Genomic DNA, 17022 nt, shown 5'->3' on the forward strand with positions numbered 1-17022 from the left:
GCGCGCTGACACTGCTTTACCTGTGTGTGCTCACAGACAGATCACACCTCCAGCACAAAGAGCCCAGCCAGCAGCAGCACGTGTTATATAGTATATATACTATACAACTATACTGTACAACACTTCACTTTTCTTCTAAGACAGTGGTATACAAGCAATAGCTTATAGGTTTGTTTCTGCATGTTTCACCTGAAGGTGAATATACAACTGTCTTGTTAGAAGAAAAGTGAAATTTAAATGCTGTACAGTAAATGTAACTTAATTATTGTAGAGTTTACCTAAAAGCAGTGAGGTACTCCACGTCCCCCATAGGTGGGTCTACTCCTCCAGTCCATGCGATGTTTACGTTGAAGCCCAAACCTGCTCCGGATCCCACCTGCAGAAACACGTGTGTGTACTGTTACTACGAGCTCGTGTGTGTACTGTTACTACGAGCTTGTGTGTGTACTGTTACTATGAGCTCATGTGTACTGTTACTACGAACTCGTGTGTGTACTGTTACTACGAGCTCGTGTGTGTACTGTTACTACGAGCTTGTGTGTGTACTGTACAGCACTAACAGTACTAACAGTACTAACAGTACTAACAGTACAAACAGTACTAACAGTACTAACAGTACTACAGTACTAACAGTACAAACAGCACTAACAGCACTAACAGTACTACAGTACTAACAGTACTAACAGTACTAACAGCACTAAGAGTACTAACAGTACTAACAGCACTAACAGCACTAACAGTACTAACAGTACTACAGTACTAACAGTATCAACAGTACTAACAGTACTACAGTACTAACAGTACTAACAGTACTAGCAGTACTAACAGTCCAAACAGTACTAACACTACTAACAGTACAAACAGTACTAACAGTACTAACAGCACTAAGAGTACTAACAGTACTAACAGCACTAACAGCACTAACAGTACTAACAGTACTACAGTACTAACAGTACTACAGTACTAACAGTACCTCCTCAGGGGCGCCGCTGCCGGGGAAGAAGTTCCCGTCGTCGTATCGGTGCAGGGAGATGTAGAGGACATTGGGGTCACTGTAGAACGCTTGTTGGGTCCCGTTGCCATGGTGAATGTCCTGCAGCAAAGATGTGCATTTAGAATTCTCCTAAATTACGAAAGAGGTTCAACGTGAAACAGTTTGTTATGGTCAGTATCTCACCCAGTCGACTATGAGGACTTTGCCCACTCCCAGTTTCTGTCGCAGTAACTTGGCTGTGATGGCGACTGAGTTGAAGAAGCAAAAGCCCCTGTGGCCATAGGTGGAAAACAGATTCAAATGTTTAGAGCACTGTTTAGAGAACAATATGAAGAGATCTTCAGCGTCTTTGGGTCACTGAAAAGCACTATATAAATAAAAGTTATTATTATTATTATTAGATCTAAAGTATAATTGTACTGACATGGCGGTGGACTCCTCTGCATGGTGCCCTGGTGGTCGCACCACTGCAAATCCATTCTGGTAAAACACAACAAACACAAAGACAGTTTAGAACGTAGAAATGTAATAAATCATTTGTACATGTCATAATAGAATACATTTGCAAATATATAAATTAGTATTCAGTATTATCCTAATCTCTGTGCAGTTACTAAAACAAATTAGCCTCAATATGTGGATTTTGACCAGAAACATTTTAACGCTTAATAATTGGTTGTACCCATTTAGAATTGATTGTTTTAGCACTTTTGGTTCTACCCGTAGATTTATTTAATTATTATATATTTTTTTAATTTAGCATTAATTTAACCAGGATAAAAAGAGATGAAGCATGTCTTTTACAAGCACGTCCTCAGTGAGAGGGAGCAGTACAAAAGCACAACAATAACACAACACTCACAGGCAATCAGCATAAAGTCACAGTCTTAATTAAAGCCTCTCTAGGTTGATAGCTTTGTAGAATTATGTAGTAAAAATAATTATTTTCAGATTTTGATTTGAAAACAGCTTTGTACAAAGCCCTGGAGCGGCCATTACAGGGAACGAGGCTGGAATAACATCGGGATCGGAAATTTTGAAATAATCACTCAAAGGCCTCATTGCTTTAACGTATTCCTTAAATATAAGCTTTGTAACAATATAAGCTTTGTAACATATAAGCTTTGTAACATATAAGCTTTGTAACATATAAGCTTTGTAACAATATAAGCTTTGTAATGAGTGTTCTGGCCTTGTCCTGCCATTAATGTGCACACAAAAGGAGTGTGTGTGTGTGTGTGTGTGTGTGTCTATGTCTGTATGTGTGTGTATGTGTGTGTGTATGTGTGCGTGTGTGTGTCTGTATGCGTGTGTCTCTGTGTGTGTGTGTGTGTGTGTGTGTGTGTGTCTGTGTCTGTGTGTCTGTATGTGTGTGTCTGTGTCTGTATGTGTGTCTGTATGTGTGTGTGTGTGTCTCTGTGTGTGTGTGTGTGTGAGTGTGTGAGTGTGTGTGTGTGTCTCTGTGTGTGTGTGTGTGTGTCTCTGTGTGTGTGTGTGTCTCTGTGTGTGTGTGTGTGTGTCTCTGTGTGTGTGTGTGTGTGTGTGCGCGTGTGTGTTTCTGTGTGTGTGTGTGTGTCTCTGTGTGTGTGTGTGTCTCTGTGTGTGTGTGTGTGTGTGTGTGTGTGTGTGTGTGCGTGTGTGTGTGTTACCTTGAGCTCCCCCGCTGCCACTCTAAAGGCCAGTTCAATGACAGATCCCACTGCCATTCTCACAGCCGCAGACGAGTGCATCTCGTTCCACACCGTGTCACTGTCCACCTGCAGGGGGCAGTGCAGGGTTTATACAGGTGGAGCATCCATATTAGCCATGCATTATTATTTTTGTGTAAGTGTTGTACAATAAAAGAAGATTGTGTTGAACTAAAAATGGAAAACTACGCTACGCTAAAAACTACAGGAACAAAAGGTATAAAAATGTATTTTTCATGGTTTGTAAATGTAAACAATGTTCTCCTTTTTGTCCATCACTTCAGGTTGTTGTTTGTTCACATTCTCACCGTAACTGAACCACAGCACTAATCGTACAGACGCCAATTCAGACTTTTTTTGTCGGCTGACCTGATTTACTTAATAACAATTATCCAATAATCCGTAGAGAATGTACGTTTGTGTAGGTCATGTTGAGTGAAGTCGAAATGCTTACACCAAGTCAATGTCAATTCTCATTTTGCAGTTGAAATAAATAGCACTTTACAAGGTTAAACAACATTAAACTATAGCGGGACACTTGTTCATGAAATCTCCAGTTGCCACTTTTTGGTGGGAGTGGCCACAGCCGTCCTGGAGCTTTAATACGACATAAACTACATCCACATCCACAGGCTCTTACCCCGATGCCACCGCAGGGGAGAACAGCGTACATCTTCTGGCTGATTGGACCTGGACAAAGCGAGCACATGTTATGGATCAGTGTGAATAGATGGCTGAGTGTCTAACCCGGGCAGACAGGCAGAAGGAGCCGTACCTAGCAGCTTCTTGTGGTCCAGTTTGTGTCGGTTGAGCGGACTGGTGCCGTAGAGCAGAGTGTGGAACTCTGAATGGACCGTCTGGATCTCGTCCAAAGAAGCCTTCCTCCCACGGATCCTCTGCTCGCACACAGACACAGAGGAGTACAACAGGATATACTCAGATATCACAGAGAAACAGTATTTTCAAACAGATGGGGCAACATTATGCATGTATTCAGATTATGCCTTCAGCAATCATTCTGTGAGTGCTTTCAGGAGAGCGCTGTTAGTACCAGAAGTTGCCAAAGTGCTCTGCATCAACTTTTGAGTCATGAAAAAGAGTGCTATTTGAATTATTTTGCTCTCATTTGACTACAGTCAATATGGGGCAGTGAAATTAATGGGCTTTTAATTGTTATTACAATATTTTCTCCAAGAGGTGGGCGAGTTAAACTTTACATGTGTTTTACCAGACAAATGTGAAACGGCTGTATTTTTCATTTTTATAATAAGCATTATGCAGTATTTTATATTATACACAATATACTCAGGATTATACAGCAAAGCCACTTGTCTAATCTACAGTGGATTTTAAAACATGGATGCTTTGAATACATAAATAAGAGTAAGATAAGAGTTTCAAACCAAACCTTTTTTTTTCTCATATTACAACTCTTTTACATCCATGTCCTTAACGTCAAGAGGCATGTCATTATGTCAATACAGTTTCTATGGATCATGTCTGTCTTACATCCTAATCATTTCAAACTGAAGGTAGCTGCTGCTGTGCTTGAAAAGTTCTTCTCATACTTGGCGTGTGGTGCTGTACCTCGCAGCGGCTGAGCAGGCCGGTCTCCTGCAGTCGGGACCAGATGCTCTGCACTCGGCCGGCGTGCTCCGGGTGGATGTGAGCGTTCCCACAGACGCACTGGTGCTTCAGCATCAGACTGTCGTAAACAAGACCTGCAGACACCAGCGCTTTAATCCTTTAATACTGAAACATTCACTCTTCTTGGGGGAAAATTACAGCCTGCTTCGTGATAATAACCATTCTTATCCACATATCAATAAGATTCTAATGCAGCAAATGTACAGACCCTCATTCATCACACTCAAGATAAAACGTTTAACTTATGTGACAAATGTAATGAAATCCAACAATATAGTATTATTCCAGCTAAAAATGTCTCTAGCTGAGTATTTTTCATTGTGGAAGGACTCGGGGACATTTGAGAATATAATGTCATCTTAACAAACGTGAACAGCAGTGACCTCTATGCCGGAGGAGGAAATGAGTGACAAACAATAAATATGATTAAATAATGGACTATATTTCAGTCCACTTTGTTCACTTGAGATGCTGGACGGCACACTGTTAGCTCTCTGTTGCTAGGCAACAAGCCCTGTGGCGTATGTTAGCGGCGTTAAAGTGAAGGTGTCAACCAATCACAGCCCAGCTGAACAGGCGGCACACTGACCGGTGGTGAAGAGATGCTTGATGGGGCTGACAATCGCTGGAGCGGGAGATGACTGCGTTCTACCCAGAGTTCTGTGGGGCAGCGCTGACTGGAACGCTCCGACCTGATGCAAGGCCTGATGGGAAAAAAAGAGAAAGTTATGACTCATCCCTGAAGCATTAATGAAAGCACACTTCATTCACTGGATTCATACAGAACCGAGGCCAAAAACATTTAACTCACTTTGTGTTTGCGTCATCAGACCTCACAGCTCTATAAAATATCATTATTTAGACTTCAACAGTGTGACAACATCACTTCTGATGGTGTCAATGTAAAGCCCTGTGTTTAAATGCCTGATCATTTTCTAACCATGATTGACACTCAGTAGTCCACTTTGAAGAGACAGAGGGGACACATCCTGGTTAATGTATAGCTCCACATTAGACATTAGATGACAGTGCAGTCCCTGCAGTCTGGACGTTGTGATGACCATTGTCTTTTAGCCACTTTGAGCGACTCCTCCTACATCTCCACTTTATCTATATATAGCTGGCGTTGCTGTGGCCCTGCTGTGCTGGAGGTGACTCATCAGGAGTGGGTGGACAACTAAAAATGCACACAAATACACAGCTCCACAGCAGCGCGTCCAGGGGTTGAGTCACCGCTTGATGATGTCACTGCCGTGTGTCGAACGTACAGCTGGACTGACACCCTACATCGATGCTCTCACACTTTTGAAAAGTGCACTAATGACAAAAATGCTGCAGCACACACCAACATTTACATTCAAATCCCACTTTTTACCCCCTCTTTCTGTGAAATGTCAGCGCTCGATGCCGATGACTCACCCTCCACTGCATGAAAAGTACAAATTGATGATGGATTTGGAACTCAAACAAATTCTTCTGGAGTCAGGCATTCGAGTAGTGTCATCGGCGAGGGCCATCGATGTACGTAAAGGTCAAAGAGTTGTGCTCAGAAAGTGCAAGTGTGGATATTTATACAAGGCAATTATCAAGGCACATGTCCTTTCCCAAGAGAGAGAGCAGATGCAGTTAGATGTTTTTGGACCATTTAAAGAGTTTAAAATCTCTTCAGCACAAATCAGTCTTGTTTTGGTGTTATAACAAACCAAAAACATCAGTCCGAAAAATTCACATTGTGCTTAAAGGAAGGACAATAAACATGTGCATAAAGTGTATTCCATGTGACTGTATAGAAGCTGCATATTGTTAAAGGGGACACTTTAGGAAACTCAACTGTTATGAACATTAAACCATGTTTTAACAGTGTTTACTCACCATCAGTTTATTCAAAGTTGTATTTGAATTGATTCATGCATGTTTGAGTAATCCTGTATGTCTGAAGCTCACCTTCACCTTTCCCTTACTGCTCCCTACTTTTCTGTACTAACTTGCGATTATTCAAAAAATAATTCAGACTGAAAATGATCGTCACATAGCCAATATTTTATACATTTCTATTGACCTTTATTTAGGATAATTCCACTGAAATGTGGAATCTTCTTTTCAGGGGAGTTCTGGCCCCAGAGGGGGCCTTTTGTACATGTGTTTAACACCTGGTGCCCCCGGGGGAAACCTGCAGACAGCACAGGCAAACCCCACACAAAAGGGCCCCACTCGCCTAAACCCTCTTACTGTGAGGCGAGAGTGCTAACCGCATCACCACACGTAAATACAACTCTACTGCTATTCACGGCAATAGACATGTTCATTATTATTTTTAGCTATTTTAGATTCATATTGTGGTCTATTGGTCTGAAAACCAGCTCTTCTGTTCCTTTATTGGTATCTCAAGTTTTAGATCTTAAATGAATGTATAATGACTTACTAGTCAGGCGTAGCCTCATCAGGATTGGCGAAATAAACAAGAGCCAATTTATATAAGCACATGCTAATGAGCATACTGTGTTAAAGAGCGGAGTGCCCAGAGCTGGCCATGATTTTGGGACTTTAAAAAAAAAACACGGGAAACCTCTGGATATCCATTTATGACATCATAATTAAGTACAACTGTGTATTGTGCTAAGTTAAATACAGGTACAGGTATGTTTTTTGGTGAGGGAAAATGTATTTTGCATATGTATCTTGAACTGAGCTAAAGGATACACATTTCCTCTTGTGAGAGCTGGGGTTTAAAAACAGCCATGATAAAATGACCTACAATAAACTGCAATTCACACATCATGTATTTATGCCAAATGTATCTATTTCTGTTCCTAGTCAGTCAAACCACAAGCAGCTTTGCTTTTCACACTCCCCTCCACTCTCTACAAGTCAATACTCTTTCTCAGAGATCTTGTCATTTAAATGTCAATTAGTCAGACTAGTAAATGCAACATGATGTGGCCGTCACTTTTCAATAGCCCTATTAAAACACTGACTCTCCAGCCGCCCGTCAGCTCAGCTGTCAATCATGCAGCACCCACTCAACACTGATATATAACGAATTAGTTTGACTTTAAATTGGCAGCCAATTCAGGAATGTCTTCTGTTAGCATTTTATATTATTATTATATGTTACAAAGAAGCAAATGTAGGAAGCATGTTGCTGCTTAACTTCAGCTTGAAATTGGCTTCATCTTCAGCAAATATTTGAACTGCACCTGAAGGAGCCCACATACCACAGTTTGAGAATCACTGCTCTAGAGCATTATCCAACTTATGGATCCCTTTCAGTTCAAATCTTCAATGAGCAAATTCGGTTTGCTATCAAACTATCTAGACTGGAAGCTTTATGTGATAGATACAGTTTCTTTTTGGTCGTGTACGAACAAAATGAGGATAAATGTTCTATTTTACCACAAAGCAAAAGAATACTGTATTGATATCATCTATACATCACACATTAATAGACTGTGAAGACAGTTGTGGGAGGGTGAGAAACACCTGAAGGAGCTGACGGCGCGGGCCAACACTTTCTGAGATGAGTCACAACACTAGCGCACAACTACCTCTGCCACGGAGCTGGAGCCAGGTTCTGAGCAGCAGAGGTGGGCCAATGATGCACGCTGTGATTCATCCTCTGTGTTTATGACGCTGCGTAAACACACGCTGTGGCGTTTTAACCATAGACAAAGTGCACCTCAATGAGTTCAGCTGGAAATGAAGTAGAACTGACCAATATCACCACCACCGACTTAAATGAGGTGGTTGTCGAGTGCAACTGCTGTTATAAACCGGATGCAATAACCCAAAGTCAAAATACCCTTTCAAGTAATACAAATATAGTGCAAATTTAAAAGCAGGACATCTTACTGCTAGCAGGTAAATTAAATAGGACTGATTCCAAACGGGTTTAACAACAGTGTTTAGATCATTTGAAAGCTTAGTAAGTAAAGTACCAGTAAGTAACAGCAGATTTTGGCTCAGAGTGCTGCATTATGGTGTGAGGTCCACACACCTGACTGTATCGCTCCTCTTCATCGCCCTCCCTCAGCTGAATGACGTCATCGTCCTCTTCCTCCTCGTCCAGCTCACTCTCTGTGCTCTCTCCTTTCACATGCACGCTCCCTCGCTCCTCCTCGCCCTTCACGTGCACCCCCAACTGCTCCGAGGAGGGCATGCTCTCATCAGACCCGTCCTTCTGAAGCCTGGAAACAACAGCGGAGCTAATTCAATGTAATATCAGCACAATACGATCTGTAGAAGTGCTCCACAGGGCAACTTCTAACACCAAACTCATTGTGTAAATCAAATCAAGTTTAAGCTTCTTTATTTTTACTTCTATATAAAAATGTGGGGGGAAAGGTAAAGCAATACTTTTTTTCCACATTAAAAATAGTCAATTTGGCTATATCATACACATCTATGCGGTGTAGAAAAACAGTTACAGGCAATCTAAAATAGCATAAAGTACACCATTTTCTGTATTAAACATGAACATTCCCATACCTGTAATGCCTTGTCCCGATATCTTCATCCTGCATGTCATTGGTCTCGATTAGCTCCTCCTCCGTTTCTTCAGGATGTGTGGGTGGCGGCCTAGGAAGCTCCGTCCCCTTGGACAACATCTGAACACACAGTCACTATGTTAATGTCGCTGAACCCTTTTGCGATTAGGGGAGGATATAATATATAATATATATACCTTGTAGTGTTTCTCCAGGAAGTGCTGGTGTTGCTGTTGGACCACGAGCTGCTGCAGGGCCTGAGGCGTCTGTGGCAGAGGGGCACTCTGGGTGCGGGACAGGGGACGGTGGCGGGGCAGCTTGTTGACCGGACGCATGCTGCTGGACACACCTCGTTCAGCGGTAACCAACGGTGACTGGCTATACATGGGGACTGTGGGTATAGAGGCATATTTACTACATACAATTCTATTTAATCTATCAATCCATATATATATATATATATATACTATATATATATATATATATATATATATATATATATATATATATATATATATATATACTGTATATATATATATATACTGTATATATATACTGTATATATACTAAATATATATATATATATACAGTATATATATATATATATATATATATATATATATAGTATATATATAGTGTATATATATTTAGTATATATATATATATATATATATATAGTATATATACAGTATATATATATATATATATATATATATATATATACAGTATATATAAATATATATATATATATATAAATAGATATATGTATGTGCGTGTGTGTGCTCTGATGACCACGGGCACCACTTCTGCACCTTCCACACCTTCTCCAGCTCCTCTCTGAGCCCTTGGTGTCTCTCCAGTTTCTCATGTTCCTTTTTCCTGATGTTGCCATCACTTGGTGTTGCCATGTCAACCACAACAGCTTTCCTCTGCTGTTTATCCACCACCACGATGTCTGTTGGTTTGCCAATACTTTTCTGTCAGTCTCTATCTTAAAGTCCCACAGGACCTTGCCTCGGTCATGCTCCACCACCTTTGGAGATGTTTCCCTCTTTGACCTTGGGCTGTCTAGTCCATACAGACTTCTGCATACTACATACTACTACTTCTGCACAGATGTTCTTCACACAGATGTTCCTCACACAGATGTTCCTCACACAGATGTTCCTCACACAGATGTTCCTCACACAGATGTTCCTCACACAGATGTTCTTCACACAGATGTTCCTCACACAGATGTTCCTCACACAGATGTTCTTCACACAGATGTTCCTCACACAGATGTTCTTCACACAGATGTTCCTCACACAGATGTTCCTCACACAGATGTTCCTCACACAACACTCACTCACAACATTTAAATCCCACCTAAAAACATACCTCTTCACCAAAGCCTATGACCTGCCCCTCCCCTAGCCTCCTCTACCCCATTGACTACACTTCATCCCCCTGTTACATCCCCATCATTTTCCTTCTTGATGTTCTTCACACAGATGTTCCTCACACAGATGTTCCTCACACAGCTGTTCCTCACACAGATGTTCCTGTACACTATGCCAGCCTCTTGGTTATGGTGCTGCATGAATGCTGCAGTGATGTGCTGGATTGTCTCTTTGCTCAGTCTACACTTGGGTCTTGTCTGGTGAGGTAGATCTGGGCCTCTATAGCTCTGGTGTTCAGGTCCTGTTCCTGTGCAGACATGATGAGGACCTCTGTGCTCCGCTCTAGCCAATAGTAGGATTTCTTGATATCAGCCACTTCAGTTATGTTCCGATGGTACATCCCATGAAGGGGCTTGTTCTCCCATGATGGTCCCTCATCCAGCACCTCATCCTCTGTTCCCCAGTGTCTGAGACATTCACTGAGCACGTCATCTGTTGAGGCCTTGTCTTTGATGTACTTGTGGATCTTGGATGTTTCCTCCTGGATAGTGGCTCCCACACTCACTAGTCTCAGGCCTCCTTCCTTACGGGTAGTGTACAGTCTCAGGGTGCTGGATTTGGGGTGGGACCCTCCATGCATGGTCAGGAGCTTCACCTTTATTGCCCAGGACTTGTTTGTGTTCTTAGTTGTTGTAGGTATTTGGCTGTTGCTGCTTTCCTTGTTACCTCTTCTAGGTTGCCATTTGCCTGTGGTATTCCAAGGTACTTGTAACTATTCTTAATGTCTGCTATTGTTCCTTCTGGGAAAGAGACCCCTTCTGTGTGGACTATCTTCCCTCTCTTTGTCACCATCTGACTATTTCAGCGCTGTAGATCCTGGTCATGTGGATGAGTGACGTCTCTCTTAGCATACAGCTCCATGTCATCCATGTAGAGGGGGTGACTGATAGCCAGTTTTGTCGATTATTTGGCTGGAGGGTTCAGACCTATGCATACTAACAGCAGTGGGGACAGAGCATCTCCTTGGTATATGTCACTCTGATGGACACTGGCCCATCAGATGTATATACACATATTCATTCATTCATTTTCTACCGTTCGGGGTCGTGGGTGACTGGAGCCTATCTCAGTGCCTTTGGGCCTTAAGGCGGGGCAGCTCGTGGCAGGGTTAACACAGAGACTAACACATGCATGTCTTTGGATGGTGGGATGAAGCCGGAGATCCCGGAGAGAACCCACGGGAACACGAGGAGGACATGCAGACTCCAGAGAGAGATCATGTGATGTTGGTCTGGCCCTTAACCTAATTACCTTTCAGTTTATTCTTAAAGATCATCCAGTCCCACAAAATAAAGTTATAATGAAAAGGACAATATCTGAAAAATCTATCTCAAAATTCAAAGAAATAATAGAGCCAATATTCAGTGACATGTCATGTGATCCTGCTGAGAACAGCTTTAGTCCCAGTTTAAGTGATCAATGTGTCGACTTGACCATGAATTCTCTGAAGTCTGCTCATCTGCCTGAAGAGTGGGTCCAGCTCCAGTCTCCTCGTGTCCGTCTGTCCGTCTGTGAGAGTCGGATCTCTCCTTCACTGGAACTCCTCCAGGTTTCTACGCTTTTTTCCCAAAGAGGTTTTTTTTGTAGTTTTTCCTGGCCGAGAAGGAGAGTCTAAGGACAGAGGACCTGGGACATCGTCCCTCGCCACCACAGACATTGTCTGACTTCATCGCCACCACAGACATTGTCTGACTCCATCGCCACCACAGACATTGTTGATTCATTTCTCCCTGTGGCCCTCAGAGGCAACTGTTGTTGTGATTTTGGGCCTTACAAAAATAAATTGATTTGATTTGATTTGATTTAACAAAAGTGTGTGTACCTGCAAGCATGGCATTCTGCTGCCGGGCTTGTTCCAGCAGTAACACGTGTTGCAACAAAGAGGAATGGGTGGAATGGGAACTGGGGGGTGGATTCTCAACATCATGGCCAACACCTGAAGAGACAAATATGAGTTTTTATTCTTTTTTAATTTAAGAGCATTTTGTAACATGATTTTACAGATCTTTGTGTATTTTTTTCTTATTAGCATTATATTTGGTACCTGCAGGTAGTGAGGACGTGGAGAGAAACGTCCCCGTTAGAGCCCCGCCCCCTCGTAGTGATTGGATGGCTTGACGCTCTGCTTCCTGTTGTGCCGTCAATTTTTGTGATGTCTGGGGTAAAGTAAGGCAAGTTTATTTGTAGAGCACATTTCATACACAAGGCAACTCAAGGTGCTTCACACGGCAGGAAAAATGCATTAAAATCACAAATAAATGACAGAAACAGAAATACAATCAAATTAACTGAATAAGAAAATAAAAAAAAATAAAAAAAAATATTTTACGTAAGATAAAATAAGTGATTTGATAGGATGAAAGAGGATAAATATAATCAAAAACTACCAATATTAGAGACATACAATCCATACAAAGCTGTCTTGTTTAAGCCATTCATAACTAAGGGTCTTCCAAAATATCAATATATCGCGATACTAAATGTGGTGATACAGTATTGGTATCGTGGGCTGCTGTATATAGCCATTGAGTCATTTTTTGTATAATTTCCAGAATAATTTTGATACCAGCACTACAACTATGTTGCTTGTTTAAAAAAAAGATAACAACGCAAACAATTTAACATGTTCACTGTTTTGATGATTAAAATGGGTGTATTTAATTTTGAGTTTGTGCATGCATCTGATCATTGACCGCAAATAGTGCAAAAAATGAGGCTCTGGAGACAGTTTGGAATCCCAAAAAATGTGTTTTACATCCGCTAAGCTTTTAGCCAGCATTTATTTCTATCTCTTATAGGCTGAATTATGAGCACAAAGCTCCAGAGTGAGGTTCAGAGCTCAGAGACAGTGCAGCCTGGAGCAGTAGCGCAATGGCATAGCACAGGAAGGAGGCAGCAGAGGGCACGATCAACAGCATGTACAACACAGCTGCAACCATAGTGCATGACATGAACTATTGTAAAAGATACATTTGTTTATCTAAATACAGCAGTTCAAATACTCCATAGAGCCTTCAAAGCTACCTGAGAAAATGGGATCCAGATTTTATTACTAATTTCCCAAAAAGTAATGGTGACAAAAGTAGCCACTATGAGGCTATGTATTACTGCAGGTGGAAGCAGGGCTGACATTTGAAATCATGCTTAGGGAGCCAAAGGATCTAGAGATGACCTACAATCAAGACTAAATCAGCCATCTGATCTATGTGATTTTCTTTTCACCAGAACAATCCGTGTGCCAAATGAAGACATACAAAGCATATGGGTGCCTGACAATGCATATGGCGTGCCATATTTGCGGACCATTTGTGCATGTTGTGAGTCTATAGAAGAGAGTGTGTGGGAGCATAGGTGTGAAGGAGCCTTACCGTGATATGTGTGTTGGCAGGGAGTCCCAGGGAAATATTGGGCAACGAGGGCGATGTGTACAGACTCAACGGACTCAATGTCCCATCAGCCCCCAGCGTCTGGTGCAGAGATCTCAGCTATAGGCACATCATCACACATTCTGTCAATATGTTGTAAATGTATACAGTCGTTTGTTCTTAAGGCTTCTTTAGTTAGCACCCTGGTAAACCCCCTTGGCTAATCTTTAGTTCTCGTTTTTTAACTATGTCTATAATGTATAATTTCACTTCATATTTCAAATCAACATAATTATTGTGTTACTTAGTATGAACGTTTAACTTAAAGGCGGTATGGACGATTTTTAGGCGATTTGCGAACTCAGGCGGAAGTGCACATGCCACTCCCCCGTGTGGACTGATACAACACACACGTGCGTTTGTTTATTTGCGCAACGGAGCGCATCGCATCGCTCGTCTCCCGTAGATTTCTGTCCACTTCTGCGTCAGCTCAAACTGTCTTTCTCCGTCTTCATTTTGCCCCGTACACTGAGGGAACTATATCATGATAGATCCATGCGCTTAGGCACGCGGAAACGTGGGGACGAACCGCACGCGGCTGCAGGTGAGCGGTAGGTGCGTTTTATGATTGATACGTGGCAGACAAATGATTTATCCACGCCACGAGGAAATATGATAAAAAATTTGCTGAAAAAAATCGTCCATACCACCTTTAAGTTTAACAGAAATCCATTGAAATTAATTTCATGTAAAGAGAATGTGTATAATGTGAGCATGTGTGTACCTCTGTTTGAATGTTTGGGACTGATCCTGTGTTGCCATTGGCGATGGCTGAATTGGAGCTGTTGGGACTGCTGGGACCTGAACCAGGAGCGCTGTTACACAGAGACGACACTGGAAGAGAAACACCACAGAACACACATTTCAGATTCACAACCCTGAAACACCTGGTCCTCAAACATTCAGAAGCAAGCGTAGTGCTGCATATGAACAAACTGATTGTTTACCAGATATTTCTATGGCTCGTTTTTTGAATGTGCTGATGACTGTTCCATCTTTCCTGCGCAGGAGAGGAGAGCTCCGGCGCTCAGCAACTTTCTGCTTCAACCGGGAGCGCACTTTCAGGTTTGGCTCAGACACTAAACACAAGATAAGATGAATGAATTGGTCATTGGTGTAACTTGGTACCAGGTCTTCTTTGTTTCAGTTTCATCTGTGGAATTCTAAATGAACAGGGTTATTCTTCCAGCATCAGGTCGGACGTGGCACTCGTTTGGCTGCCAGACCATGTTGGCAGACGCTTTACGAGATAAAAGAGCTGCTAAAGCCGGCGTCTCGAAAGTAGCATTCAATTAGACTAAATCAGGCTTTTGTCTATTTGAAGGTTTGTAGTAAAATTCTGAATAAGACATTGTTTACACTTCAGTAATTGAGTTTATGAGGGGCTAATGGGTGGTAGCATTACACAATACAACTATTTAAGCTATTGACAACATGGGCAAGTACTAAATGATTTATTTAAGTGCTATTAAAATGTTGTTAAAACTTGGTAAACTTTAATTAACTTATAAATGAGAAGAAAAAAATAGATAAAAGCAATCACAAAGAATTCATAAACCCTCCTACTGAACACATCTGGATATTGAGCAGTTTGTACCCGTCTTGCGGAGCGGAAAGTCATCTTTGCCCTCGTAGTTGCCCAGCAGAGGGGGCAGTTTGTAGGACGGGGTGTTGCTCTGTGGGGGTGAGCTCTGTTCCAGTGACGGGTACTGGCCTCCCCTGTGGACACATTGAAAATACATTTACCTCAACATGGGGACTAAATGTGTTGGGCTTTAACTTCACTGTGCGATCACAGCGCGGGCAACGAGAACGCACTTGTACAGGCACAATGAGACTAAGCAGGTAAAGCAAGTGGCTAGAACAATACTAAAGCAGTCGTCTCTGGAGCTCTGCCGCTGCATCCTAAAGCCATTTCCTTCATTTCCTAGAATGCATGTGGTGTTATTTCCTGTTTCTATGAATGTGGACATTTTCTGTGTGCCCCTGTTTTAATGCCGTCCTGTATCGATGCTGTGTGGGCACATGGTGGACGAGCTCTGAAGGTCTGACAGTGAATAGTGCCATTGTGTTTGATGTTTCAGATCAGTGACACACTTCCACTCTTTGTTTATGTGAGACTGCTAAAATAAGCTCGCTCCAGTGGACCTATAGCATGCAGCAAGTTACTCACATTCTTTTAGTCACTGCATGAGGAATTGTCATAGTAAATTCTTCTTTTGACAACCGCTGTTGTGCATTTGGGTGTTACAAAAATACATTTAATTGAATTTAATTGAATTTTGAAGACAGTTACAGTAATTGTTATTGTTTGGAAATACTAGTATTATTGTTGTTTGATCTGCTTCAAACTGTAGCACGGCAATACATTCCATTCTCTTAAATATCACTGTGGTAATGTGGTTTTCCTCACCAGCATTTTGGGGAGAAGGAATGATTAAGTCCACCAGGGCCAGGCTCTTTCTTATTGAGGAGGAACTCCTGCAGCTTCAGCTTGACCTCTGTGCTGGCAATAGCACCTAGAAGACCAGAGGAGAGACGTGTAGGCTGGGGTGGACGGTGTGTGACAGGCCTGTATGACGTAAAGGCAGGAGGAGGCCTACTCTCTTTGCCCTTCTCTTTGTTCCTGAGCAGTAGGAGCTGCTGTTCAAGCCTCTGCTTCTCCTGCTCCTCGTGCCTCTGCTGCTCCAGCTTCCTCTTCTGCTCCAGCTCTTGCTGACGCTTGGCTGCCAGCAGCTCCTGCTGTTGCTGCGGCACACAACACACTCAGGTTTATATTAGGAGCTATATGATACAACATTGGAGTTCACACTTTTGTTAACACTTGTTGTCACGTTGATGACTTTGACTTACATAATTGTAAAGATAACAAGAGCTAAAGCCATTTTGAAGCTAAATACAGTGCCAAAGCAAACCTATAATTTGGAAAGGTTTGTTAACAGTAACATTCAGTGAAAGTTTATCGTAAATCAAACATCTTAGTGTGATGTGCAATACACAATGGCAAAGGTGCCATAACAGGGCACTAGACTGCGAGTAAAATGGTCACATACAGTATGTAATGATTTTTTTGAGTGAGCATTTGGGCGCGTCTGTGGGAGTGACAAAATATGAAAGGTTTTGTAGACAGGGGCATGTGTGAAAAAGTGATGTGTTTTCTGTCCCAACACCACATCTCTGCTGCTGCAAAACTACTATTTTGCTCCCACATGGCACAGTAGCAGTGCCAAGGGCAAGGGAAGATGGTAGGCTACAATCCTACCATCTTCTCTAAACTTTTCAGTCACGTTCCCTCTCGCTCTGCAGCGCGCCCAAAACATCTGACTGCTCGTTAGTCTAGTG

The 17022-nt window shown here is 42.1% G+C and overlaps 1 protein-coding gene across 3 annotated transcripts in view; it reads right to left on the minus strand.

Annotated features, from left to right (window-relative positions):
* The window catches only part of hdac5 (histone deacetylase 5), an 85675-nt gene that overhangs the window by 7268 nt on the left and 61385 nt on the right, over positions 1-17022 (minus strand). For 2 of the 3 annotated variants that reach the window (XM_072443668.1, XM_072443666.1), the window contains 19 exons: positions 16094-16428; positions 15278-15399; positions 14628-14759; positions 14405-14514; positions 13624-13740; positions 12300-12411; positions 12078-12191; positions 9011-9204; positions 8815-8933; positions 8324-8513; positions 4919-5033; positions 4270-4403; positions 3458-3578; positions 3323-3372; positions 2644-2751; positions 1419-1474; positions 1178-1265; positions 974-1093; positions 279-376 (listed from right to left, as the gene is read on the minus strand). In XM_072443668.1, coding sequence (XP_072299769.1) covers positions 279-376; positions 974-1093; positions 1178-1265; positions 1419-1474; positions 2644-2751; positions 3323-3372; positions 3458-3578; positions 4270-4403; positions 4919-5033; positions 8324-8513; positions 8815-8933; positions 9011-9204; positions 12078-12191; positions 12300-12411; positions 13624-13740; positions 14405-14514; positions 14628-14759; positions 15278-15399; positions 16094-16428 — 2435 coding nt within the window. The remainder of the gene's footprint in view (positions 1-278; positions 377-973; positions 1094-1177; positions 1266-1418; positions 1475-2643; positions 2752-3322; positions 3373-3457; positions 3579-4269; positions 4404-4918; positions 5034-8323; positions 8514-8814; positions 8934-9010; positions 9205-12077; positions 12192-12299; positions 12412-13623; positions 13741-14404; positions 14515-14627; positions 14760-15277; positions 15400-16093; positions 16429-17022) is intronic. The other variant, XM_072443667.1, reaches the window with a different exon arrangement.

The sequence above is a fragment of the Eucyclogobius newberryi genome, unplaced genomic scaffold, assembly GCF_026437365.1.
Source record: "Eucyclogobius newberryi isolate DKJ021-1_F unplaced genomic scaffold, fEucNew1.0.hap1 SCAF_13, whole genome shotgun sequence".
NCBI lineage: Eukaryota > Metazoa > Chordata > Actinopteri > Gobiiformes > Gobiidae > Eucyclogobius > Eucyclogobius newberryi.